This window comes from Siniperca chuatsi, linkage group LG14, assembly GCF_020085105.1.
Source record: "Siniperca chuatsi isolate FFG_IHB_CAS linkage group LG14, ASM2008510v1, whole genome shotgun sequence".
NCBI classification, from domain to species: domain Eukaryota; kingdom Metazoa; phylum Chordata; class Actinopteri; order Centrarchiformes; family Sinipercidae; genus Siniperca; species Siniperca chuatsi.
Genome location: NC_058055.1, coordinates 23,413,290 through 23,440,256, shown reverse-complemented (window position 1 = coordinate 23,440,256; position 26,967 = coordinate 23,413,290). Strand labels below are relative to the sequence as shown.

General features: G+C 40.2%; 2 protein-coding genes across 5 annotated transcripts; both read right to left on the bottom strand.

The window, feature by feature from the left end:
• Window positions 1-176: 176 nt before the first annotated feature.
• LOC122887817 (adapter molecule crk-like) lies at window positions 177-9,708 on the bottom strand. The gene is made up of 3 exons (XM_044221372.1): window positions 9,150-9,708; window positions 6,754-7,358; window positions 177-4,919 (listed from the first exon to the last, which is right to left on the bottom strand). Exons 1-3 carry the CDS (start codon window positions 9,367-9,369, stop codon window positions 4,785-4,787), a joined length of 960 nt encoding a protein of 319 aa, XP_044077307.1. The 5' UTR covers window positions 9,370-9,708; the 3' UTR covers window positions 177-4,784.
• Window positions 9,709-11,192: 1,484 nt separating this feature from the next.
• On the bottom strand, window positions 11,193-23,169 carry LOC122887816 (smoothelin-like protein 1). Of its 4 annotated transcripts, XR_006380618.1 has the most exons (15): window positions 23,016-23,169; window positions 21,975-22,888; window positions 17,490-17,550; window positions 17,256-17,405; window positions 16,431-16,583; window positions 16,002-16,172; window positions 15,459-15,626; window positions 15,163-15,309; window positions 14,914-14,976; window positions 14,696-14,753; window positions 14,475-14,600; window positions 14,257-14,371; window positions 13,163-13,314; window positions 11,936-12,107; window positions 11,638-11,773 (listed from the first exon to the last, which is right to left on the bottom strand). XR_006380618.1 is itself a non-coding variant. In XM_044221369.1 (14 exons), the coding sequence occupies exons 2-14, from the start codon at window positions 22,500-22,502 to the stop codon at window positions 11,647-11,649; spliced, it is 2,019 nt and encodes a 672-aa protein (XP_044077304.1). In that variant the 5' UTR covers window positions 22,503-22,888; window positions 23,016-23,169; the 3' UTR covers window positions 11,193-11,646. The 4 variants fall into 4 exon arrangements, 3 of the variants coding, with proteins under 3 accessions (XP_044077304.1, XP_044077306.1, XP_044077305.1); XM_044221369.1 differs by lacking the exon at window positions 11,936-12,107 and having other exon boundaries at window positions 11,193-11,773; XM_044221371.1 differs by lacking the exon at window positions 11,936-12,107 and having other exon boundaries at window positions 13,132-13,314.
• Between the last annotated feature and the right edge of the window lie 3,798 nt (window positions 23,170-26,967).

Sequence of the window (26,967 nt, the reverse complement as noted above, 5' to 3'; positions counted from 1 at the left end):
GTTTACTATTAGACATAGGCAGACTGAGAATCGTGACTTGAAAAAGCTGTTATCACTTAATAACACATGTAGGAGCAGAGTGAAAAGCTGGAGGAGCACTTTGCAAAGAAACCTCCAATTTAGCATTGAAAACAAACACTGAATAAATTAAATGGAATAACTTCAGTAGACAGTAATGTAAAGCCCAAACAGACAATTTGGTACATTTTTATTTTTATTGACTAGGTATATTAACACATTACATGCTACAGAAAATAAAAAAAGGTAAATTTTAACTTCAAATAATATATATTCATAACACTTTGAGAAATTGTACAATCTCTTTTAAAAAAAATCCTGTTTTTGCTTGTTCGGTCCTCTTCAAAGTCAAGGGGGGAGGGATGGCACAAAAGTAAAAATATATAATCATTGTGAAAAAAGAATGTGAAAAGAACAATTAAACATTATTTGGCATGAAGCGACTTGCGTTAAAGAGGCATGCGTTTGTTCTTGAGCTGTAAAGGAGATAAGGTGCACATTGTAGGATCATCAGTGGTAAAAAACAAAAAACCTTTTCTAAGTATTCATTGGTCTTCAACTAACTGCTGTGGCACAGCTGAGTTACAATATTGCCATGACTATGAAATGAGAATATTTTCTCTCAAAGGCAACAATTAGTGGGAGTTCAGTGACATGCATCTGAATGCAATACCCGATTAACACTTTGCATAAAGGCATCACAACAAATAGAAAAATAGGATTAAAAAAAGAAGTGGTACCACTACAAAATGGACAGATCAGTCTGTGAAACACAACCACTTCTTTCCATTCAAAGAAAGGAAATGTGGCAGAAGCATCAACCACCATTGAAACATCATCTTTTTGATATCCAACTGATGTAAAATTATGCACAAAAATAAACTACACTTGACAGTTGACATCACATTTTGTATTTTCAGTTTAGATTTGTGTAAGTTTGTCATTACAAATTATACAATAGATAATTTAAAAATCCTAAAACAATATGTGACATGATGAGGTGTTTTGGGATACATCTTACACCTGATTTTAGATTTTTTTTAAAAAGCATTCTACTTCCCCAAAATCACTAACACACCACATTTGCAGCAGCACACTTCATAACTATTGGTCATTTAGTGTTAATTGATCACCTATATACCCATGTAAGCTCTACAGAGGCACTCTGTGCTAGCAGTGAATAATGTAGTTACACAAAGCTGACTTTAATCAGCTCGTTAACTGCTGAATGTGCTTAATTCCAATATTTTGGCTGAGCTCAAATATTTCACCTTAACAAAGAAACGTGGAATATGGGGACTTACGACTATTGCATGTGTTTATTAATATATACAAGGCTGTATATGACCCACAGGTGTGGCTCAAAATTCTTAATAAACATATCACAGTAATAAAAATATGGCATTAATGTAGCGTACAAAAAATAATTTCCTTACATTTGAGTCGCAATAACAAGGAATGGAGGGAAAATTTCACAATTTATAAACACACTGTAAACTCAGACTACATTTCAGGGTATCTGGGGTCAGATGCATAAAAATGTTGTATCGGTTAAAGAAAAACTTTGTGTTCATACAAATGCATCTGCACACTTTTACATCTGTTTTATGCATCTTGCTGTGAAATTGTGCACACGTTCACAGGCCTGATTTGTACTCCCAGTTAGCTATAGCCTAACTGGACACAGACGCACCATTAGCGAACCAACACCTCTATTTGCTCCACCAGTCTTAAGACACGGCATTGGAAAGAACAGCGGAATAGCACAACTGCACCAAATATCAGTTGCATTTGCAAACTTCTCTAACATACAGCAAAGGAATTATTAATAAATGTGCCTTTGATTGCATCTACAGTGCAATATAGATACATTGTGTTAAGCCAGCAAAAGTCATCACACCGAGTAGCGTATTAGATTCCACCTCTCAGCTTATTTTTCATTTCTGCTTTACCATGTCATACTCAGCTTCTTTAAGAAAACCATGCCTATGTTGTTTTAATGTATATGCGAGATGTACACCGTCTCAGCATACAGTCTTCATTATTAATACTGTAAACAGTGTGGGAGAAGTGACATATGAAGGATTTTTGCGCATAGGTATTGTTTATACATCTGACCCCAGGACATGATTGAACTTCTGATTTGGAAAGCACAAAGATAAAATGCATTTATGTGAGTACTATGTAAACCAATTGGTCACGCGCTGTTCATTTTAACATATCAAAAACAATACTGACTGATCGAAGCTTAGGCTTCAGGACAGTAAGTTCCTACTAACACTCCTCATCTTTTCCAATAGCAGACATGAGGTAGAGAGGATGTAACTCTGCAGATCCTCAGCTGGGGTTTATCACTCACCATGTTCCCACTATAGTTTAACATTGCCCGTATTCAAGAAGCATCCATTGCATTTATGTATCATGGGAAAGCTGATACATACGAGCATAAGGTACAACCCGATCTTAGTTTGCTATAATACATGAGTAATAAGACTATGACCACAGGATGATTTTTGTCTTAAAAAAAAACAGTGTTATTGTCACTGGTAACAGTGTTAAATCAGCCTCATCGCTGTTTACAACCATTTGCAAGCCACCTAATTAGTGTTCACAAGGTTACTCAGAGTAACAACGGGGATAATGTTAAGGAGGACATCCCAAGTTAGTGATTGCTCTGAAACAGGATATTGGAAAATGACATTTAGCTAAGGAGAGCCAAACTCCTACAGTAATAGACCAGTTTATGGTTTATTTTCATATTGACATAATGCTCAGTGGGCCTATGTGTGTTCATAAAAGCTTTATGTGTAATAATAGCATGTGTATTCAATGTGGAAAAAGCTAATGAGGAACAATACACCTACAGCAAATGTCAATCATGGCATCTTAATGGCACAAGAAATTACAATGTTTGTTTTACCAGTTATACATAAAAAATGCAATAGAATTAGTGTTTTGGGGTGGATTTTATCATAAAAGCATTTCTGGATGACAATAAATGTCAAAAAATAAAAAATAAACCCTGCTAGAAGAGAAAAATAAAATCCCCTAAATCTTTCACCTCTCAGCTTCAGGGGATCTCTTTCCTCCTTGAAAGGGTGCTTATTTTTGATGCTGCATTTGAAGTCAGTCATGTTGGTGCTGAATAGTGTTTTAAAAGAGGAACATAATAAGGCATACAGTCTCTGGTAACAAAAAGTAAAAGAAAATCAAATATAAGGAAGGAAAGAATGTTTACAGTATTTAGCATGTAAGGTGTGTATATATATAGTCAATTCTATCATAATATTTTCCACTTTTAGTACAACAAAAAGAGGACTTGGTTTGTAGTGTGGGATGTAGTAAGTTGGTGAAATCGTCTTTGTGAGGAGGACCATCCTTCTCTACAAGACAGAGTCATCGGGAAAAGTCTTTGCTCGTTTCACTCCGAGGTTCACAGTCTAGCATTACAAAAACTCACTGATTCATGATTCTGTGAGAGAAGCAGAGTGTTTTGTCTCCTGTGTGCAATCGATTTTTTCCCCTTCTGTGTATGAAGGAAATGTAGTGGGTGGGGATACACAAATAACACAGGAAGGGAAGAGTAGGTCGACTCTGCTGTGCATTTGTAGTGCAGACTTGATACTGGGCTAGAGGTGTGTAAACTAGGGTTTGACTGATATCGGTTATTGCCGCCTAATATTGACAATTTTGGATTGAAACTGTCTGAAACAGACATTTTTCCAATATTTAAACATGAATTGAATTTTCATTCCTTTTCCACTGTATGTCTCCCATAGTCTTTTGTTCCATTCAAAACTGATTATTTCAGGGTTAGCAGCTTCTATTGAGATGTTGTGTGTGGTCACTGCATCCACTAGGTGTTGATGAAGAAATAGCTCCAACGCTTAACTGCGTTAGGAAAGGTCACATTCACACCTGTAGTTTGGTTCATTCAGTCTGGACCAAAAGAAAAAACGTAAACATTGTTGCATTCTGATGCTGGTTCATTTCCCATTCACACTGACTTATTACAAAGAGCAAAAAGCTGTCAACATAAAGTGATATGGACTGACAGGTAACTTATTGATTGGACAGTTTTGGTAACTGTCATTCTGCATCATTGGCACTACATGGACCTAAGAAGGGAAATCAAATTTCAGTGACTAACAGCAAGTCATGCAGCACTTTACTGAAACCTTATGTGTATCTTATTTGGTGCCACAAAGAGCTCATGACGAAATAAATGGTAATAAGCATTATTAGTCGAGGCTGCAACTGGACTTTGTGTGTCATAAATAATGCCTAATAGGAAGAGACAGGATGAAAAATAGGTGTCTTGTGCTATAACATTACTGTGGGATAGTTACTGTGTGGTTACTAGTGTGTTCCTTTAAAATTTAACATTAATAAATATTAAGACAATAAATGCTGCTGTCTATCTGAATACAAGACATATTTAATTGCATGTTTCACAGAATTTTTATGAGGCTGTAGTCAAGGAGGAAGCCAACAGTACAGTTGCAGTGTGCAATGCTGACTTTAAAAAAAGCTAATATAGGCGAACCGATATCAGACTGACCTTAGTGTAAACTCTTTAAAATGAAATTAGGTAAGATCACCCAACACATCTTGCATTGGCAGGGTCAGGGGTGCCCGACCAGTTTAGCTCATAGGTTCATATACTGTGTGCTTATATAAATCTTTTTCTTTCCGAGCATGACAAAATGACCAAAAGAGAAGGGATGTGCTGGACACTGTCGAGGTGATGGGAGTGCGTGTGTTTCTCAGCTCTCGTCATCAGGATGGTGCTGTTCCAACAGTCGAACGTGGGTGAAGGGAAAGTGGCCTCGTTTGCCCTTGCACTCACCCTCCCATTGGCCGTTCACGTTGATCTTGGTCACTTTTACCATGTCGCCCACCTGTCAAAATGACAAAAAATTATAAATGCAGGGATAAACACGCACAGGACTCTCCGCTCCGTATTAACTGGCAGGATCAGTTCATGCAAGTCGAACCTATCAATACAAGCTCAATGTCTGACTCAAATTCTATCAAGCCTGCAAAAAGAACAGTATTGACATACCCATCTTCATCGTTACAACTGTAGAACAGCAAACCCACAAATAGACACACCCTAGTTTGATTGATATACATCAACACCAGAAGAACTATTTGAATTGCTAAACAAATCAGAGATAAAAAGGGGTTAATTCAGATGTCTGGCTAGTGCAGCTTTAGTCCAGACATCTACATTTTAAAAATCGCCTTCAAAATCCCATGTCAGTCAAGTCCTAATTACAGTGTCTATTTTACATGGGTTGGTGGTGGTCTGTCTGATGTAATTGTTTAATTGTGAATTTTTATGTTAGAAACTAAAAGCAGGTGAGGTAGATGCACAGAACTAAATTACAGCAAGTACATGAAAGTCATAGGATGTTGTAATTCCAGGTTATAAACTGTTCTGCACTTTAAATAGGATTTAATTTCAAAATAACACTGCCAGCTGTAAATTACAGAATAATTGCTAGTCCTTATCTACAGTGAGAGCATTGTGTACAGCACTGTGATTCTTGACTTCACTCACTGTTTCCCTATACTTCAGCAGGCTGCACAAATACATTGTGGCCTATTTTAACAGGAGCAGAGGTTCGTAAACACAGTGTAATGTAATCTAGTCTTCTCTATCTCACACAGCAGCACACATACAAACCGTCTTCCACTCTTGTTATTTCAAACAAAATGGTAGCCTCTGTGTTTCTTGAGAAGACTCAAATAAACTTGGCTTCACAGAGAACACCAGGAGCCCCAACAACTGACAGCTGAGGAATTTAAGAGCTGGCTGTGTTGAACGTTGGTACCAAATCAGCACTTGTCCAATGGTACACTGTGTAGATTGACAAAATTTATTTTAGCTGTAAAATTATTTGACTGAATTCAGCTTCTGAATCTACTCTTCTGCAGCTCTTCCTGAGTTTAATACAGACCCACTGAACATATGACAAAGCCCACTGACACAACCACACCTTACAATAGCACCTCCAATATAACCAAGTAATCCCACATCACTAGCTAGCTAGCATGTCAGCAGAAGTTCAAATGCTAAAATTACTTATATAACATGTCGGTAACAACGAGCTGCTCAAGAAAAACTGCGTCAAAATCCTCCTTCTTTAGCAGATGTTATCCATGGAGTCTGTCAGTTGTAAGTTAGCAGGCTAGGCTCATTAACCATCAGCTTGTTGACAGCCAACTGGTCACAGTAAACAGTATGTGGGATGTGGAGACACTGAGTTCAGATCACGACAAACCAGATGATGTCAAACTGTCTTCGTTAACCTCCACCATTGTTTGCGTTTTATTTACTAATCTGAGCAAACACTTTATTTATCTGTTTCAAGAAAACAACTAATAACAACATGCCTTGTTTCACTGGGCTTCAGTGGTAATGACTGTACAATGTAACAATAATCCAATGGGCCACAATGTGTACATGGAGAGGCCACTGTAAAGAATCTCTGTCTGTCTTTCTCTATAGAGCCAGCTCCACTGTAAGTGTCTTCATGTGCGCTGTCAGCTTGCATTTGTAAAGATACTTTGTGTGTATGCTCACATGCATGAGTAAGCCATTAAAAATCAGGACAATCTACACTGCCTCAGCTGAGACCCAAAAAAAAGAAAACAGAGAGCCAAAAGAGGTTAACAGTGAATAGAAGGACAGCCTGGAAGAAAATGAATGGTGGGTGGAATTGCTACCTCCAGAGCGAGTGCTGTCTTGTCGTAGGCGTTGGGCACCCTCTTCTGAATGGCTCGGGCATAGACAGGCCCATTCTGTAGGTTAGGGAGCTGGGCATTGACCACAGGCTGGGCATACTGGCCTGGGTCCCCGAGAGGGTTGGCCTGGGGAGCCCCTGTTCCGTCTGTGCTGCCCGCTACCCCTCCAACTTGCCCCCCCTGTCCAGTTCCCCCCTGTCCAGGGGGACCCAGGCCAGCAGCAGTGGGCGAGGCAGGCCGGTACTTCTCCACGTACGGCACAGGGATCATTCCGGCTCGGCCGTCCTGGTTAGCAGCGTTCCACCACTGCTCCTCTGGCTTCTCCAGCACACGCAGGATGTCACCCTTGCGGAAGGGGAGGTCCTCCTCATCGTTGCCAGGGAAGTCAAACAGTGCCCGTACAAACTCTGCCTCCTCTGGCTGCTGCGGGACGCCAACAGAGGAGCTGATCAATCCTGTGTGCTTGGCCTTGCTTATGGGCTCTATGAGCGTGGTGGTGTCCAGGTAATGGATCTTATAAAACTCCAGCAGGGCCGGCAGCGCCTCAAACTCCTGATCCCCAATCCGAAAACGAGGAGGAGCCAAACCTGGCAGAGGAAATGGGACTTTGTTAGTTTGTTGAAGGTAAAACATAATAGAAACAAACAAATCAACAAATAATTGAATACTAATGTCCTAGGACAGATCAAAGAGGACCACAATTACTGGCAGCACTGACCAGCGAGCTCTAACTTTGTATTCACACAGCAAGCAAGAAGATGAACTATTCACTGAAAAGTCCAACCATATCATGTATCATGAGTGCTGTGTTTGTGGAGACTATCATATCAAGGGGATATTGAGAATTCTGTGATTTTAATGCATGACAAATCAAGGCAATTCATCACATTAATGCAAAAATCCTGTAAATGCAATATTGCCATCAAGCAACCCTGCTCATTGATTTGCAACATTGTCCACAATGGCCTTATAAAACCAGACATATTAAGGATTAAAGATAAAGACAGTTAGCTTGGTAGAAACAACATAGCAAAATCTCTACAGGGTTGACAAATCTATACCATATTATCACCCAATCCTATCAAAATGTACAGGCTAATAATGGAGAGGCATTAGCCCACATCATTTTGAGTGTCTGTCCTAATTTAGGCAGTAAGGCAGCTGCACGTGTTGCCTCTGCAAAAAGCTATTTTAATGTCACTGGTGTGCACACCACACTGTTTTTTTTTTCTATGTAAATTTTGGCTGCACATTTTATTCTGGTTCAAATAACAGCCCAAACACATCAGCCACACTTGCTTGTGCTTTGACCACTATTAACCACTACTATTACTTAAAATATGTTTCAATACTTTCTCTAACAAACTAGGATGATATAGTTGATATAATGACCCACAATTGATGATTTGCTGCAGAGAGACCGAGATACAATTGACACAAAGCCAAGGAAGCCCAGAAAGGACAAAGAGCTAAGAGCACAGCGGCAGCAGACCTGTAAGCAGGGCTACGTTCAACAGGGCAGGATCATAGACATTCCTGAAACGCCAATCTGGCCAGTCATCCTCCAGTTATGACAGCCCAGCCTGCCCAGTTCCGTTCAATCCCTGCAGCAGCAGCAGCCCTGCCCACCTCACTACCACTGGGCTACCGTCTTGCTGCCTACACAAGGACAAAACACCGCCTCAACCCTCAGTCAGGAAAGATTAATAAATTATACCAAGTACGGTGGTTGACTAAATAAAGTCTGACTGGTTGTTGATAGCTAGCTAGCTAGCTATCAACCAATCGGTAAAGTAACATCAAACTCAATTTAAAAAGTAGCCTACTTAACTTTACGTAGCACCCCCATAAAGTAAACAATTTGAACAACATTAGCGTTACTTATGTTTTGATATGATATCCCACATATAATTTCAATGAAAAGTCTAGAAAACTTCAGACTGACTCTTCTGTTCTACCCATAGTAACGTTAGCTAGGCAGTTAGCTAACTTAAGGCTACACGGTCCAAAACACACTGGGCGGTAGCGAGCAAGAGTAAACCACATGTAAAAGTTTTCATTTTTGTTCTAAAGAGTGAACATTAATATATTATATATATGCCGACTTTGAGAGTACCTTCCGAAAACACAAATACACACAAATATTTCTGTGATAAACGGCAGGTATATTTGCAGATTTACCAAGATCAAGTTAAATTGAAAAATTAATAATGGGCGTTTGGCGTGGCTTGACGAGAGAGTGGGACGTAACGGGGCTAAATCTTAGCAATCCAGAATTAAAACGAAAATACGTATTGTAACGTTAGTATCGGGTGAACATTTGTAGCAGGCTCAGTCAAGTACCAAAGTTAGCTAGGTGACAAACACATAAACCTTACCTGTGCCAGATTGCCGGTTGTTACTGATGCTGTTGATTATATAATGGGACACTTTGGAGTTCTCTGACACGGACAGCACGTAGTCACCAGGGCTGGTAATTGAGTCCCTCGCCAGGAAAACGCCATGTCTCTGTCCCTGTAAAAGAGAAACTGCTTCCTGGCGGCTAAGCCTTCCCCAGTACCAGCTAGCACGGTCTTCGGCATCAAAATTACCGGCCATTGCTGTGAAATCTGTCCGAGGCTTGAGGCCTTTCCCCTTAGCCTCTCCCTATCCGCAACTCATACAAAAACTTTGATTGACTAACGCTGTCCCTGAAAAAAAAAACGGTGTATAATACCGCAATTTTAGCAACTTCCACGAGTAATATCAAGTCGTTTAAGTTGACGGAACTTCTGTTACACCACAAAACCAAAACAGTCAACAAATTAAGCGTTAAAATGACCACCAAAAAAAAAAAAAAAAAATCTAAACTAATGTGCAACAAGAAACTCCGTGACTGAAATGGCGGATCTAGGGAAAAGTTGACCTCATCTACCGGAAGGGATGCCTGGTCAATGGGAAGCGCTGCATTCACGCCCCTTAAAAACATTGTAGATACGATTTAGCGACTCTTTTAGATTACAGCACTTAATCCTGCTACCGCCCATTGTTCATTGAGCATTAATTTTATCCATTCGTTTACTGACTGAATATATTTAAACCCCAATGAATGACTCAGAACAATGTAATAACTTAAATCAACCACTTGATCTCAGTTTATGTTCTAACTGCTTTGAAGCCGTAAACGCACCATAATTAAACTTTTCTGCAGACTTTGGTTGCTCCTAATCGGCTTTTAAACAGTTCACAAACATGCAGTTTGTGAGTATAAGACGAAGTTTTTGTTTTACAATAAAAAAAAAACATTGTAATGTCAAGTTGTGATCTCAAAATGGCGTTTGAGATTGTCAAATCCACAGTTTAAATTAAAGTTTACAGCCGGTGTGAACAATGTAATATTACACGTGAAAGCTGAGTGATAGATAAATGAGCTCCTGAAAGTTTCACCCCCACCCTGAATATTTTCATCTCTCTCTAGGACTGACTGTCTGGACTGACTTGCTTCATCTAAGCACACATGGAGGGAGGGTGTGGTCTTGAAATAGTTGAAATGAAGATTTGTAAAGATAAAGAAATCATTTTAAAATGGTATTTGAGGTCAGTGGCCTATTGCAGTACATCTATTCTACCAGTAGATGGCAATATACACTCCGTTATAAAGTATGAAGCTCAATTTTCTGACACAGTTTGCAGGAAAACCTGCATTTTTCCAAACGTTTTATTTGCCATCGCGACCAAAAAGCTATGTAAAACAACCATCCGTCATGAGTGTGTCATTAATGTGGACCCCTGGATACGTATAAGAACGCAGGTGGTTAGATTTACATCATTGCATAAACATGTTAATATCTCTCATGTTGCATTACTCACATGAACAGAGAAGTTTCCAGGGGTTTTAGATGGATGTTTGAGGAGTAACAAGCATGCAGTTTCATTCTTGACTTTGAAAAGATTAGTTTGATATAAAAATCTTTACTGAAGGTCAGCTTACTAGCTTTTTTTCCCCTGAGCTTTCAACTGCATCTCATGGTATTCCTCAGTAGATGGGGTTTGCTCGTTCGTCATGGAGTTGGCTCAGGTATCCTCCCATGACGTAAGTATTGCACTGCAGTGAGGTGAGATGTTTTTCTTGTCCTTATACTGAATAAAATGTGATTCATAATTAACATGGAATTGTTTAATAGTGTAAAAATACCTGCAATCTCTTTTAGTGTCGATGTCACTGACATCGATCCTAAATTTAACACCTGTCTGACTGACTGACCTGAATTTGGCTCCTGATGTCGCATCTTGTGCCACTGAAACACTGAGACACTCCTACATGCACATTTTTAAGAGTTAAATTATTTACAGAATTACACTTACACTCCACCTCTTGACCGTATTTGTCCTTTTGTCTCTCTTTGTCTTTGATGTAAAACATTCACACCAGAAATGTAAAATATTAGAAAACTGCTTTATTTTGTCACAAGACTCAGGCAGGACTCAATTTACAGCAACAGCAGTTATTACAAACTATCATATATTTTTTTAACTGAGAGGTAATCTTCCCATCTTTGTTACTGATTTGAGAAGTACACAAAAACCAACCTCCCTTTTGTAAATACAGCAACACACCTCACAATACATGTCATAAGAAACTGCATTTTAAGAATCAGTGTCAGTCCATTATGCATTCTGAAGAAAATAGGGTGAATACACACATACAGTATAAAACTGATCAACATATTTATTTGGCAGAGAAAAATATTTGTCAAACGCTAAAGTTGTTGTTTATGTGATTTGAACAACAGTGATTTCCTATTTGTTTGAGGCTAATTAGTCTGCTCATTCAAAGTGTTCATGACACACTGTGGTTAATAACATCTAGGCTTTGTAATCTACTCTGATACAGAGTTATTCAAACTTCTTCAGGTGGTTGTAGAGGGACTGGACGTATGTAAACACACACATGGGATCTGGCTTTTCCCCCATAAGCATCATGTCCTCCACCTCGATCAGACGGAGACAGTCAGCCTGCTCCCTGAAACATAAAAGTATAATTACGGGAGTAAAGATGGATGAAATATAAAGTAGTGCAAGTGATTTATCCATTTCCACTGAAAGGAAAAATAAATGTTGACGTAAAGTTGCAATTATTTAAAGCACATCCAAACACGTGCTGCTGAGCTTCCAGTGAACATACAGTTTGAACACTGGCCTGAATGCCGGCTCTGTTTCAGAAGATGCTGACGCTCCAGCCAAGACTCTTTCTGTTCGGGTTTCTTCACTTCATACAGGTCAAGTCCAAGTAAAGTCCCCAGTCACTGGTTTTAAAGCAAAAGTTCGACTTCTTGGGAAATATGCCTATTTGCTTTCTGGCGGAGAGTAAGATGAGAAATTTGATACCACTCATATCTGGTCATTGAATATAAGCTTAGCTTAGAACGACGACTGGAAACAGGGGGAAACAGCTAGCCTGGCTCTGTCCAACACATCCACCTACCAGCACACCTAAAGCTCACACATTATATCTCTTTTGTTCAGGCTGTACAAAAACCAAAGTGTAAAAACGACAATTTGCCATTTTACAGGGGTTATGGCCTATTTCTTGGCTCTGAGCTGTTGCCAGGTAACCAGAAGAGACTCCAGGAAGTTACTGTGCCCGGCCAAGAATTGAGAAATAGTTTTTTTTAATTAAGATTGTTAACAGTTTTCAGAATGTAGATGTACTATGTAACTTTTGAAAGGAGAAATAACATATTCCTCCTCTTACAGATGAAGTGGGATCCATTACCAATAAAAGGCACCTTTGCTGAATTCGGTTCACTTAGGGGTTGTGTTGATACTTGGTCTGGTATGACCAGTAGCTTTAGCTGGCTAATGTTAGCAGACTTTTTGATAGTGCTGAGTCATTTGGCTGACTTGATAACACTTCTCTACTTCTCTACTGTTACACTATGTTTTACCTTAGGGGGTGGCCTAATGGTTAGGACGCATACCATACACTATGATGGCCACGGTTTGGAACCTAGCCAGGGATCTTTGTTCCATGTCAATTCCCCCCCTCTCTCTTTCCTCATTTGCCTTTATCCACCTTGGAATAAAGGCAAAATGCTCCCAAAATACCGCCGTTCAAAAAAAGTTACATAGTCTCGCTTTAATGTAAATTTTGGCCGTTCTGTACTATCCTACAGACAAAGTTTTGCACCTGTCTGATTGGATGTTGAATTAGTCAAATTTCTGTTTATCACTGTCCGTCAAAATACTTGCTGAGAGACTACCAGTCAACTAAACTGTGGTACCTTTTAAAAAAATATCACAAATATCACCTATGTTAGAATACCTCTAATTTTGGTACAAATGTACTTCACTGTAATCAAAGTACACTCACTCACTCACAGCCTCACTCAGTCCATTCTAGCCAGCTTACTCTGCGGTGGTGAAGGCCAGCTGGAGGTTGTGTTTGCGGTTTGCAGGTTCCAGCGTGTTGTAATCAAACTCCAGAGGGAAAAAAGAGTGGACCAGAGCACAGAAAGCCATCCCATCACTCCAGCTGGACGAGAAGTTCTGGATATCTATGTTCTGAGAAAAAGATAATAATGGCATCACATTCAATCTTTCATGTATTTTCTTTTCAGTCACTGACTGAGTTGCCTTCTGCAATCTGTCCTCTGCAATACTGCTAAACTGTTTAAGGGGTTTCACATCTGTGACGCTTATTTTGTATTTCTTGAAAAAATAGCAGTCCAGCGTGAGATAAGAGGAACCCGTCTTAAAAGCTAATTTAACATCTTTTTGTGCTTTTCGTCCTGTTCTCTTATTTTCACAAGCCTTTTCTAGCCATTATGTTTCAAAACTAATCTGGCATTTTATTTAAAATGTGATTTGTTAATAACAGTACTGCAGAAATTGAATAGTAAAGTCTAATCTTGGTTTTACTACTGGCAACTTAACAGCATTTTCAGCAGATCAAATGACTTTTTAGGCCTTACTGGCACAATCATTTCTTAAAAGTGACTAATGAAAAATGAAGCTACTTGTTCCCTGCCTACAGGGAACACTGTTTAAGTTTTGACTCTCAAAGTAGTCCTGGCAAGTGATCACAGTACTTCCTGCTACACAGTGTCACTCCACTAAAAGTGGTGGTCTGTAGCAAACTAAATCATATGGAAATCTGCATAAGATGTCATCAGGTGACTTTTGGGGCTTTCAGTAGCTACTCAGTACTTCTCTGTGTTTTATACTTTTATATTTGCCCAGTTGTCATGGAAGTGAAGATGTTCACTTGGGCAAAGTCCATCTGCTGATGAGCATCATGTGAGATGATCAAAAGCTATAAAACAGCTACCAAAAGGACTTTGCGGTGAGATTGTTTTCTCAACTTTTAAGAATTATTCTGAAGAAATAGTGCTACAAAGAATATGAGTTGGTGAACATGCATATAGTATAATATTATTGATTAAAAAGCATTTGAATTACAGGGGGAGATATGACAGAAAAGGAAAATAAATCCTGTTGTCGTACCTGATAGCCAATGGTTTTTGAGCGGCACCACTCCAAGAGAATCTGTTTTATACCGCTGGCACTGGACACTCCAAAACTCTGAGAGCGCTTCAGTTTAGGCTTGGAATCCTTTGGTCTATTCAAGAGAAATGCAACTCACTGTATGACAACGTGTCACTGATATCTGGGACTGAAGATATGGATTAGGACGAAATGGAAAATATTTTAAATACACTAACTTTGTAGGCTCTGAGTTCATCCTCTCAAAGAGGGCCCGTTTGGCCTGAGCCCCATTGGAGCGTGGAAGCGTTTGTGATTTCATCACATCCTGCTTAAACTCAACCCCCCCTGCCTTGTTCACTTTCCTGTGGGCAAAACAGTGGGCAACCAATTCAAATACAATTTGGGCTGAAGCTGCCAATAGGCTGTAAATGGACAAAACACCACATCGATGACTTACTTGTCCAAATTAGGTGAGAAACCAGATTTTATGACTGATTTGGAGGGAAGTAATTTTTCTGCAGAAACACAAAGATAAAGTCAGAGTGAAGAAGAGAGATGGCACGAGATAGATTAAAAAGAGACAAAAACAAACAAAAAGAAAAACTACTTCGGAAATACTTGCAGATTTGGAAAGTTTCATTTTAAATGCCTTTGTGAACTGTTACTACATCTTACCTGCAGGCTGAGGAAAGCTCACACTTCTCTTTAGACTGGGACTGGGTGTCTTGAGAATTGGTACTGAAATGATTAGGTGAGACAGAAAAACATGGGTAAGTGGAGAATGTAGGAAAACAGAAAATTAAAAATAAAGTAAATAAAAAATCTTTAAAAAATATGTAACATCAAGTGGAGAAGAATGGAGAAACTGAAAACAAGGAACTAGCCATGAGCTTTATGTTAGAGACAGATCCTGGTTAAACTCACCCCGCTTAAAGGGATATTCCCCAGGTTTTACTGATTCCTGTGATGCTGAAAGACTTGGGGACTGAGCTGTTATAGCAGATGATGAAGACTCTGTGTTGGGTGTGGTCATGGCAGAGACAGCCAAGTGTGGCTTGGGTTCAGTGGCGTCTAATGAAGAGAGAAATAAAGCACATGAAACTCCATTTCCCAACACTTTTACTCAGTGGAAAAATGGTACTGTACATACATGAATTAACCATTCACACTTTCTTTGATAATCCTTTTGATTGATATTGATATTGTAGCATTGTACTCACCGCGTCTGAATGGATATCCGCCTGGCTTTATCGTCTGGGATTCTGGTATTGAAATCTCAGAGCTGCTTTTGGACACAGCTGTGAGAGGAAGATGGGCCAAAGCCTGAGATACAGAGCCTGACTGCTCCTGGGATACCTGGGACCTCAGCTCCTTTGCTCCAGATGTGCCTGCAAGTGAAGATGGAATAGAATAATAACTGGAATTAATCAGGATTAAATGGAGTGGAAATAAAAACATAATATTACTAAATTTTACAGACATTTACATGTGCTTGCTGCTGACAGATTGCAGTTGAAATATGAAAAAGTTTTAGTAAAAGTTGAAGTGGCATGTGAAATACAAGTGTCAAGTGAAGTGTATGCACTGAAAGGAGTTGAAATGTCAATTGAAAATGTGCTGAAGTGCTGACTGTTACAGGGTCCAATACTTTATCAACACAACGTTACAGAATGCTTTCACAGGAGTGCCGGGGATCAAATCCTATGGATGCATCTCCATAGTCTGTAGTGTCTGTACTCAGTACCACAGAGTAAAAGACCCACCTCTTGAAACATGTTCCCTTGCTTCCCCAGTTGGAGCTTCTGCTGTAGAATGACCAGCTGCTTTAGGCACCGATGCTGGACACTGGGCAGGTTTGGTGGCAATCAGACCCTCTGGACTGGGTTTGGTTGTCATGGCAGTGATGGGAAGATGGGGCTGGGGTTCTTCAGCACCTGAAAAAGGGAAAATCTGAATAAAGAATGAAGTCAAAATGGAATGGAAAGCACTCTAGTCTCAAAGCCTTTTGTGAATGAGCATTGAGCATCTCCATGTAGATTTCCCACCTGAGAAATCACATAACAGAAACAGCAGAATTTAGTAGCAGTTGAGATTTTAAGTAATGAGTTTGGTTATACTGACAAAACAGATTCTGTGTTTCAGTGGTACATAAATGGAGAGATACATGGAACAAAAATAGATTTTCCGCTCACCACATTTAGCAGGAGACTCTACTGATTTTACTGGAGTTTCTTTGGTTGCGTTGGGAACAGAGGCAGGAGACTGAGGAGGCGCTTCGGAGCTGGCTTTTGTCATTGCAGTGAGGGGATGATGGGGTTTGATCAGAAGACCTGATTCTTCCTGGTCTGGAAGAAAAAACGATCAACTGAATACATTCATTCAGTCATTAAAACGATCATTGACAGTGATTGCGGCAGATTTCTATGCATCACTGCTCAACAATCAAAATGTTTTAAAGTATTTAAGTAGTATATTTAAGTAGTATTTAACCCTCTAATTTTATGATAAAATAAATCATTGCAGGTACAAACAATTTCAATGTATATGAACACACAACAATTGTAACTGTATGTAATAACATAGTAATAAAAATATGCAATAAAAAGAAAAACCTCATATAGCACTAATGTAACCATTTGATAAATTAGAGGTTGTTCATTTTCACAGTAGTATTTTTGATATTGTATGATCGACCGTGAATGTAAATCATGATGTCCATGGCTGATGGTGGACAACATGATAGATACTTTCAGGTTTATTTGACTCCAAATTTATAGCAGAACTGATCAACACTGGTTGCCTTGTGGAAGCCCGTGAATTGATTTTGATGCAATGTTTGATCTAATTTTAAGTTTTATACACATACTTTTACACCTTACCAGAAATATAATTCTGGATGAAAGACTGAATACTTGATTTATTTCTAATCTGACCTTGACTTTATGGTACTGAAACGTCTTTTTGGACATGTTTTTTTGTTCCTTGAACTTGTAAAACATGAACAGCAATCAGCTGACCAGGCACGTTGGGCGTTTCCGCGGTAGACTGAAGAGAGTTCGTTATGGCCGAAGACTCTGAGTTTGGTAACGTGATGGCGGTGAGAGGCCGGTGGGACTGGGGAGCAGCTTCAACAGATTGGGCTGCATCAGAGTCCAGTGATGAGCTTTCTGAGGAGACATAACCAAACATAACCAAAGTTGAGGTCAGCTTGTCAGGCTAGCTGTGTGCAACTTCTCAGATTATCTGCCTACCTTGGTTCCCATTCTCTTGTGCAGTTGTGGCAACATTTTTCTCTCCTTTTGCATCAGTGCCCTGTTCAGTAAAGACAAGACGTACAAAACATGCAATTCTATTATTTAGTGTCTTTTCATGAATAAAACTATGACATCCACAAACTGCTAGGGTCATTCATAGCCTTAAAGGAACACACCACGTTAATGGAGGACTGATGTGATAAGGCAACAACATCATCCACCTATGAAGAAGAAGAATATCCCTTATTGACATGCACACAGCCTTACAGGGATCCATACTCATGTTGTTCACTTATTCCTGGCAAGTTAACGTTTTGAAAATGGAATTACGGTCAATTAGAGGTGAAATCACTGATCCATGGGAAGTCATTTTCTCCTCCACGATGCTCTATGTGGTGGTTCTGATAGGTATTGTGCTTGCTAGCTCAACTCTCACTTTTAAGGGTATTGTGGGAAAACAACCGTCTAGTGGTGGATTTTGCAGTTATAGTTGTTTATTGTACTTAAATACTTTTACAATAAAAAGCTCTGCTTTATCAACATTTTGATAAGGCGAAATTGCGTAAATCAGAACATAATCTTGTGATATTTAATATCTAAAAATCTAATTTGGGGTCTGAATTAGGTGCGACTGTATTTCAGTTGCTTCTGTTTGATGTGGGAATCCAGGAGTGTCCAGCAAATCAGCTTTGCTGCATTTGCCTGCTTTGGTAATAGCATACCCTTGAATATGGCGGTGGCTGATGCAAACCTAAAGTAAAAGTGAGTGGGGAGGGGAAGGGGGATAATAATCTACCCAAAACTTGGTTCATTAGTTTTGAGAAGAATCGTATAACACAACAAACCTGAGTGAAGAATTGTGCAAGGAATCCCAGTTCCTTTGCCAGCCATGACCTCAGGAAGGTACATGAGTTATGTAAGACATGCAGCTAAATGTGTCTGTGTCTATTTGTACATTTGCCTTAGCAACATCACTCACTGGGGTTTTCACTCCAACACTGATTTGCTCACAACAAACAAAGATCATTCTTTTATCTGTCAGACTGCTGCATGCTGTGGAGCTAAAATTAGTTTTAGCCCTTTATCTTCCATGATAAATCTGTCCCTGTGTGTGTGTGTGCTTACTTCTCTAAATGTGTGAACGTCATCTGTTAACAGCTGAAAACATCTCCTTTAGTGACAGCTGTGGCCAACAAACCCATGTTCCCACTGAGAGGCTATTTTAAATTTTGCTATCAGCCCCTTTGCAAGAGTTTCCGCTCCACTCTTCTTACATCCCAATATAGCCCCAAATGGATGCTTTGGAAATCAGGGAGTTAGCCTGAGCAGTTCAAACGGTGCCTAAGTATATCAGCCTGAAGCTTTGGCCTGTATTTGCCCTCTCTCCCACCCCCCAGCCTTTTGCTTTCCAGAGACACGCTGTGGTCTGGCAGCCACGCATTCAGGCAGACTGTCAACTCATCGTCAGGAGGGAGATTAGCACCACAGTGGTCTGTGGGCTCCACGGTAGCTCCTGTAGGATATCACAGTCTGACTCTCTGACCCTGTTAATCCCTTCAACCTCTGACTGGGTTTACCTCCATTTCACTTTGGCTCCCTCTTAGAACCATGCAAACATACTTTGGTTGGAGATGGACAAACACAGGCTCGTCCATTGTTTCAAGTGAGAAAAACGCATTTGGTCAGTGATCCTGATTGCCACAATGAAATAAAATATTATGCTATTGACCTTTTTTGCAAATTTCAAACATTTTACCAGTTATTATTTTTCAAATTTGAAAATCCATTCACCTCATGGCAAACGAGCACATAAATACTGTATAGCCCAACCAGATAATTGAATCGGACACGCTACTTATTCAAATGAGGATAATGGCGCACACTTTGAGGACAGTCTCTCCGCAAAGGCATTCACGATGTTGCACTAGTTTGCACATATGAAACGTGATGGAAGTAGTTGTGCGAAGATTTAAAAAGGAGAGCTTGAGGGAGAAGTTCTAGTCCTGCCTACGTTTTCACTCTTACCACCCAAACCTCTTATCACCCCTATCTTAGTACTGAACTGTAGTACGTCAGAGTGGGGGGCTGACGGGTGGGAGAAGACCAGGTGACTTCAGTGGAGAGGAATGTTGACAGGGTGTGCATTTTGACAGGACAGCTGGTTGTCCCTCTCAGGGTGTGGGCTGGGGGTATTATTGACAGGGACGTAGACGCAATTCAACTTTCCGTTAGGAGATCTGAGACTTGGACTGGCTTAGGGGACAGAGATTTATTTATATACCTGTCTTACGTCATAAAAATGCAATATGTGTACTGTAGACACTGTTAGCAGCATGCAGTGTAGTATACTGTTCTTGTTTGTCAGCTAGTCCACTACATCCCTGACTGTGGCTCACTTCCAAAATTTTAGGACTTAACTAAGCAGATATTGATTATGAACTGATCATTTAGACTTGCATTACTTGCACCTGTATCTGTCTTCATTCATGTGTGCAGGCGGTGTGTGTGTTTAAGATAAGGAAGTTGCAGTGCTGTCGAAGTTGATATAGAGCATGCAGAGGCTCCAAAGAGCTGCAGCTCAGTCCCAAATCACAGACCCCAAAATACATTTGCCCTTTGGCGGACCTGCTGTTATAAAGGCATGCCATGAGCAAAAGAGGGCTGAGGTGGGGGGTAGGGAAGGGTGCAAGTGTGTAGGCATGTCTGTGTGGTGGTGGGGTTGCTCTTAAATTGATTAAGGCCAATGTAAGGATGTAATCCCTGTAATGGTAATGGTAATAATTGGAATATTCAAGGTAATAATAATGCTAGATATTATTATCAGTGGTCTGCGATAGAAAATAATATGATAATATCTAATAATACTAATGGCAGGTGATGCAGAGTCTATACAGCCGTGATGTTACCACTGCTCTCCAGATAAATGTGTGAAGATGGAGTCAGAGGTTAAATATTTATTGGACGAACATACCGCAGAATCCTCAAATTCGAGTTGGACTCCTCGACACAAAGTCAAATCCTGACTCTCATCCACTTCCTTTTAGTTTTTATAGATCAGGAAAGCTCAGTTCATAAGCATGTCTGAACTTTTGAAAGGTTACTTTTTACACACATGGAAAATAGCAGCTCTCATCACACTATTGGGGTTATATTCATATGCAGTCATGCCATCTGGGTTGAGGAATGTACCACTGTGTTCCAATGAACAGGGTGGTTTCTAGTTGGATGATGCAGTAATCTATAGTGACATCTGGCAGGATCAGTACACTGCATTCCCACATTGTTTGAATGTCTGGCATATACACAAAGTCAGTGCTAAGTGTGATTTTTAAAGGCTAAATGTACTGTACCAAGGAAAGGAAGATGTACAGGGTCAGGACACGACGTAGTTAGCATGGTGGGGTACTATAGAAGTGGTAACACTAGACATTAGCACAACGTGAAGAAAACGCAGATGCATTTTTCATTTCTTTGTCCAGCAAAAAAGTTAAACCAAGCTTAACTTTTCCTGCAACGCAATGCTGTGTCATCTGGCAATGCACTGCGTTGGTCAATCAGATATGTGCAAGCGTACATTCCCGGTACATTAATTTGTAAAGTGATTCTATTATTTATCTCACAATTATTGTGATGGAGGATGATTGTCACTGTGGTAAGTTTCCAGTTGTAAAATCTTCCCTCAGTATTATAAACCGCTGTGCAGTGTTTTGACATCTGATAAACCTTCAAACTCATGGATCTATTACTCAAACTGGACGTCTTGGATCGTATTTCAGAGTCTCACCTTTACCTGAAGCAACATGCCTCCACCAACGCAACCCCACGCCTTTTATTTAACACAGTGCTGTTTGAAGTGTGAAAGCTTGGTTGCACAAAGTCTTGAGTAGTTGACTATGGATCAAATCATGAACTAATTAATACATAGCTCACAAGCAATTTCTGAACAACTCTGAATCAAGGATAACACAGTAGATCATTCAGAGTTATTGACAACAGAAAGCCATAACATATTAATGATCTAGTGTCTAATGACATTGGTGATCTAGATTCTTATTAGTTACTATCTTTGTGCCTCTTCAAGGAAAGTGGTGCATAATACTGAGTTGTTACTATGCACGCATAATTACTGCGTGATTATCTTACCATTATTTACATTTCTGTGTCCTCCCAAGTAAAGTAGAGCATCACCCAATCCAAGTGACAAGTTGGTAGGTGGAAGTGAGAGCGACGCCAACCTAATTCCTTCACAGCTGAGACCAGGTGCATCATATTTTGGCCTGTTTTGATTTGCACACAGCTTTACAACACCCTACACCTCTTGTTCACTCATCCACACATGAATGTTACTACTGATATTACAGACATACATATCCAATGATGGTGTTAATGTTGGTATACCTCTTTTGTTGCAATCCAGAGCCAGGTTGTAATATTTTTTATTCTGTAAACTATTATCTGTAGAAAAACAGAATGAGTACTCACGTTAATTTCAGCATGTCTCTTTGCTCTCCATGGAGGAGGAGCTGGGGAGCTGCTGGGAGCAGCAGCAGCAGCAGCGGCATGGCTTGATCCTCCACTTGAACCTGATGGTTCAGAGTATGTGGAAGTGGACTGACTTGACTGGCTGTTCTCTGATCTTCCAGAATTAACCAGACCTGTCAGGTCTTCCTGGGTCTTGGGCTGTATCAGTGCATGTCCATTCTCTATACTATCCTTCGCGTCCTTCACTTCAGCAGGACCCCTCTCGACCTTTACCCCGACGAGACCCTCCACCAGGCGGCTGAGGGCCTCCAGCTTTGCCCTGAGCTGCAGGTTCTCCTCCTGCAGCCTGGTCACCGCCCCGGCCAAGGGTCCGTTGGAAATGCACAGCTCCTCAATCTTCTGCTCTATGCGCTGCTTGAAAGCACTTACATCCACGTGCACCTCCCTTACTGCAGCTTGTAAGGTGGCCCTGAACTGAATCAGAGCCTCGCTTACTATTGTCTCCTGAGCACCCTCTGTGGATTCCATCGCTTCTTTAGCGACCCTCGCCAACCCTAAGATTCAAGTTAAATGAGTAATGGGGTGGTCGGTAAGGAGCTCTGAAACCAAACCTTCTATCTATCTTGTCTTTTTTCAGTTTGTTCTCTGATTAACGTCCCTAAAATGAAAAGAAGGCTTTGAGTTCTTGACCAAATAATTTTGTAATCTCTACTAATTTTTTCCTTCAGAAAAACTTTCAGAGATATCCGCAGTGTTCCATGCCACTTTTTCAGCAAAGTTGAAGATGCAAAAGGGTTTTAAAGGAAGACCGGGGTTGCAGGAAGAGTCTTCCTTGGCTGCAACTCATTAAAGTCCCATCAAGCTCCATGGAGGACTTCTCTCAATGTGCGTATTCTCTTACTCTCTCCTCTCATCTGGTCAAAGTAAGAGCAGTTGTTATTTATAAGCCATGGAAAACTCATGCACAATGTCATCTTGGGAAAAGAGATTACGTACTGCGCGGGCAGATCAGGTTCTCTGCTGAGGAATGATCAAACTAACCTTTCGAAGGGGTCCAGTTGAAGTGGCAGGCGATTTTGTTCCGTCTTCCTCTTTGGTAATGCATCTACTGTGTGTTACCTAGATGTTTACCCCTGCTGCCCCAGCCCAGTGTGTTGTCTGAGCTATCTGTGTCTCCTAAGCTTGGGAGCAACAGGTTCGCCTCTATATTTTGGGACATAAAGGGGGCAGGAAAAGATCAAATGGGGAGGAGGGGCCAGGATTATTCAAATGTTTTTGTCTTTGCTGCTGGTAAAACTGTGGTACTAGACAACGTGACTGCAGTTTCCTGGAGATCAATTTCAAGATGTTCTATGCCTTAGTCAAAGCGAAGACCAGTTTAATTCTGAAAGGGACTTAAAACAAGAGGAAGACCAGATCAGTAACAATATTTTATTTATTCTAACAATTTATTTATTTCCAGTCTCTAGATTAAAGACACATCAAGGCCATGGTTTTACTGATTTACTGTAATTTGACGATTTTAAATTTGAAGATTTTAGGACTTTTTTGAGGATCTACACACAGCCTGTGTGTGGGGATACTGATATAATTAAGCTTATACCACCTAAAATCTTACATGCTCTTGGACATTACTTAAAACCTCAAATTAAGATAATAAAGAAAAGATCTTCACCACTTTGATAAAACGTCACATTTAAAGAAAACTGATGAACACGCTAGTCATCAGTAAAAAGCTAACTTTAGGTGTATAAAAATATCTCCAGTAATATTAGAATCATTGAGTCTGTTAAATCAAAAATAAACATCGTTAGCTCATATTCACCACACCAAACCACACATTTCTGTATTTGTTGTGCATTTCTTTATGTATTGTCAAATTGGCAAATGTGTTTCTTAATTTACTTTTATTTGCAGCATTTTTTTCTTTAACTGCAACATGTCTTCATTTTCTTGTGTTTTGTCCATTTTCATGTTTTCTTAAGTTGCAAAGCATCGAGATCAAATGTGTCCGCTCTCCTCCAGTTAAATTGTTTATGACAACAGTAGAAAGCAGGATGATCTTCACTACACCACCGTCAAAGTCTCTCTTTAGAAGATCGTCTGCACTCCAGCAGCTGAGCAGCTCATCCTCAGATGTCAGCTTGAGCCAGCAGCGCCTCTGGGTGGCCGTGACTTCACGTTACAACTGAAAGATAACCTGAAGGCACCATGACCGGGCATAGGCACTGTACACTCTATTAACCTACACACTAAATAAAAAAGAGGAAATGCAAAGCATGTGAGAAGAAAATGTAGATCATTTTTATTTAAAGCAGACAGAGATGATGACAGAGGTATCAGGCTTCTTTCTCTAGGCCTATACATTTCCTCAAATTCCTTCATCATGGCCATCTGGATTTTATTATGTCTCATCTCTATGTGTCTTTGAAAATACTGTAGGTTCTGACATCTTGTAACACCACATACATTGTATATTGTCTTACCAGTCCAAGGGGATTGTTCCACATTGGACGAGAAGGTGAATATAAATACACAACTTAAAATCCAGATTAGCACATGCCGTGTTATTTTGCCAAAGAGCACGCATGCAGTGGTAGTCTCTTGAATGTGAAGGGAATAGAATGCATTGAGCAGTCCATTAGAGGCGTCAGTGCCTTAGTATATCATGGCTGTGTCCGAAACCACTCCCTCGTTCACTCATTCACTACTCCCTATACATCAGACACTCAATAGTGAGTCGTAAATTGAGATTTCGGGCACTTACTGTTCATCATCATTTCCACATCTATAAAATGCAGAGCATTGCACTGTTAGCAGAAAGTAGTGTTCATTCCATTGAGATAAGTAAATATAGTGCACTATATAGTAAATAGTAAGTGATTTGGGACACAGCCCTGGATTTGAATGAAGAAATAGATAAGACCCCTTTTAATACCTAAATGTTTATGAGATGACTGTACCCAATAATGGAACTGCATGATCTGATTTCTCTAATCATTATCATCAATATTGTATTATTATATTTTATTCTAGTGGAAAAAACTAACAAACAAACAAAAAAAAAACATAACAGAGAGTCTGCAGTTGTTGTCCTTGCCAGTTTCCAGACCTCTGAATCGCTGCCCACATCTCTAATTTATTCACTGATTCACATAATTCTGGCGCTGCACTCACTGACAGCTGTTTACCCAGTTGGAGAAACAATCGGCCAATCAGAGCATTTTAGACAGGATTAAAAATGAGGGCGCCAACTTCCTTCATAGCTAGCGAGCTACCTAGCAACATTCATGAAAATGAAAAATGGCGTGTGGATGAGATAGACAAAGCTGTAGATTACAGGTTGTTGTGATTCGACTTACAGCGATAACTCTCGTCATGAAAAAAGTTAAAGGAATTGTTTGACATTCGGGGAAATACGCTTATTTGCTTTCTTGCCCAGAGCTGGATGAGAAAATCGATACCACTCTCATATCTGTCTGAAGTTACAGACTGGAAACAAGTGGAAACAGCTAGCCTGGCTCTCCGTCCAAAGGTAACAATATCCGCCAACCAGCGCTTCTAAAGCTCACAAATTAACATGTTATATCTCATTTGTTTACTATGTACAAAAACCAAAGAGTAAAAATGACAATTTGTGTTTTTTTTTGGGGGGGGGGGGGTGTGCAGGATTATGTATTGCACAGGCGCAGTGACTTCCTGGAGTCTCCGCTGGTTGCTTGGCATTTGCTACCTTCAGACAGAGCCAGGCTAGCTGTTTGTAGTCTTTATGCTAAGCTAAGCTAACCGGCTCCTGGCTGTAGCTTCATATTTAGAGACATGAGAGTGATGTCCATCTTCTTATCTAACTCATCCATCCATCCATCCATTTTCTACCGCTTGGTCCCGTTAGGGGTCGCGGGTGACTGGAGCCTATCCCAGTGACTTTGGGCCTTAGGCAGGGTACACCCTGGACAGTGGCCAACTCGTCGCAGGGCTAACACAGACACAGACAAGGACAGACAACCATTCACTCTCACATTCATTCAATACGGGCAATTTTAGAGTTATCAATTAACCTACACATGCATGTCTTTGGACGGTGGGAGGAAGCCGGAGAACCCGGAGAGAACCCACAGTAACACGGGGAGGACATGCAGACTCCACCCAGAGAGATTGTGTGATATTGGTCTGGTCCGGGAATCGATCCCACGAACCCACGATCTCCTTATTGGGAGGCAGGAGCTTTAGCCGCTCTGCCCTTATCTAACTCTCTGCAAGAAAACTAAATGAGTATTTTCTAAAATGTCATACTATTCCTTTAACCCTGCAATAACTGATTATAAAAGGCCACTTGGGGGCAGCGCAAACAAGTTGTCATCATCACCGTTTAAGCTGATATGGCAGACAGTTGCTTATTTACACATCCCACAGTTACAGAGCAACACTGTGGCCACCTGATGAATGTAAGTCCAATATTCACTCTCTATCAGCTCTGTTTTTGGTCTCTACCAACTCCTGAGGGAAATATCTGGCTCTTCAGCTGCTAGATGCTCCACCATGTTCACCATCTTGTTGCTACAATGGGTTTTTAGAGCTGAGAACCTGCTGCAGACAAAAAGGACGCTATGAGAGCGAACCAAAACAGTAAAAGGTCCGACTGTAACATTGTCATTTGATATAAAAATAAGTTTACTGTTCCTAACAACTGTTACAGCAGCTTCAGTGTCAACTAAAATGGCACGTTTAAGTCACTTGCTACTGACTGGGGCAAAAGAAAACAAATGAACCCCCCCTCCCAATAAGAAAATCGGCTAACATGAACACAATGACAGGCTAAATGAAAGTGAAACATGAATATTTAATGGTATAGAGAAATACTTAAGATTTGAAGCCAAGTTTTCAGGGGCTTTAAAATAAAACCTAAGTGAAAACTGTCTTCTAATAAGATGTAGATGGTGTGCAGACACAGATGACAAGACAAGGAAAACAAAACAGAGACTTGTTCAAAACA

What these genes read in the sequence shown, in the direction of transcription:
- LOC122887817 (XM_044221372.1), bottom strand. Translation starts at nt 9,369, where the DNA reads ATGGCCGGTAATTTTGATGCCGAAGACCGTGCTAGCTGGTACTGGGGA. An exon ending in CAACCGGCAATCTGGCACAG is followed by an intron (nt 7,359 to 9,149) that starts GTAAGGTTTATG and finishes TTCCTCTGCCAG; the next exon opens with GTTTGGCTCCTCCTCGTTTT. An exon ending in AGACAGCACTCGCTCTGGAG is followed by an intron (nt 4,920 to 6,753) that starts GTAGCAATTCCA and finishes TCATTTTGACAG; the next exon opens with GTGGGCGACATGGTAAAAGT.
- LOC122887816 (XM_044221369.1), bottom strand. Translation starts at nt 22,502, where the DNA reads ATGGAATCCACAGAGGGTGCTCAGGAGACAATAGTAAGCGAGGCTCTG. An exon ending in GGAAACGCCCAACGTGCCTG is followed by an intron (nt 16,584 to 17,255) that starts GTCAGCTGATTG and finishes TTTTTCTTCCAG; the next exon opens with ACCAGGAAGAATCAGGTCTT. An exon ending in AAGGGAACATGTTTCAAGAG is followed by an intron (nt 15,627 to 16,001) that starts GTGGGTCTTTTA and finishes CTTCACTTGCAG; the next exon opens with GCACATCTGGAGCAAAGGAG.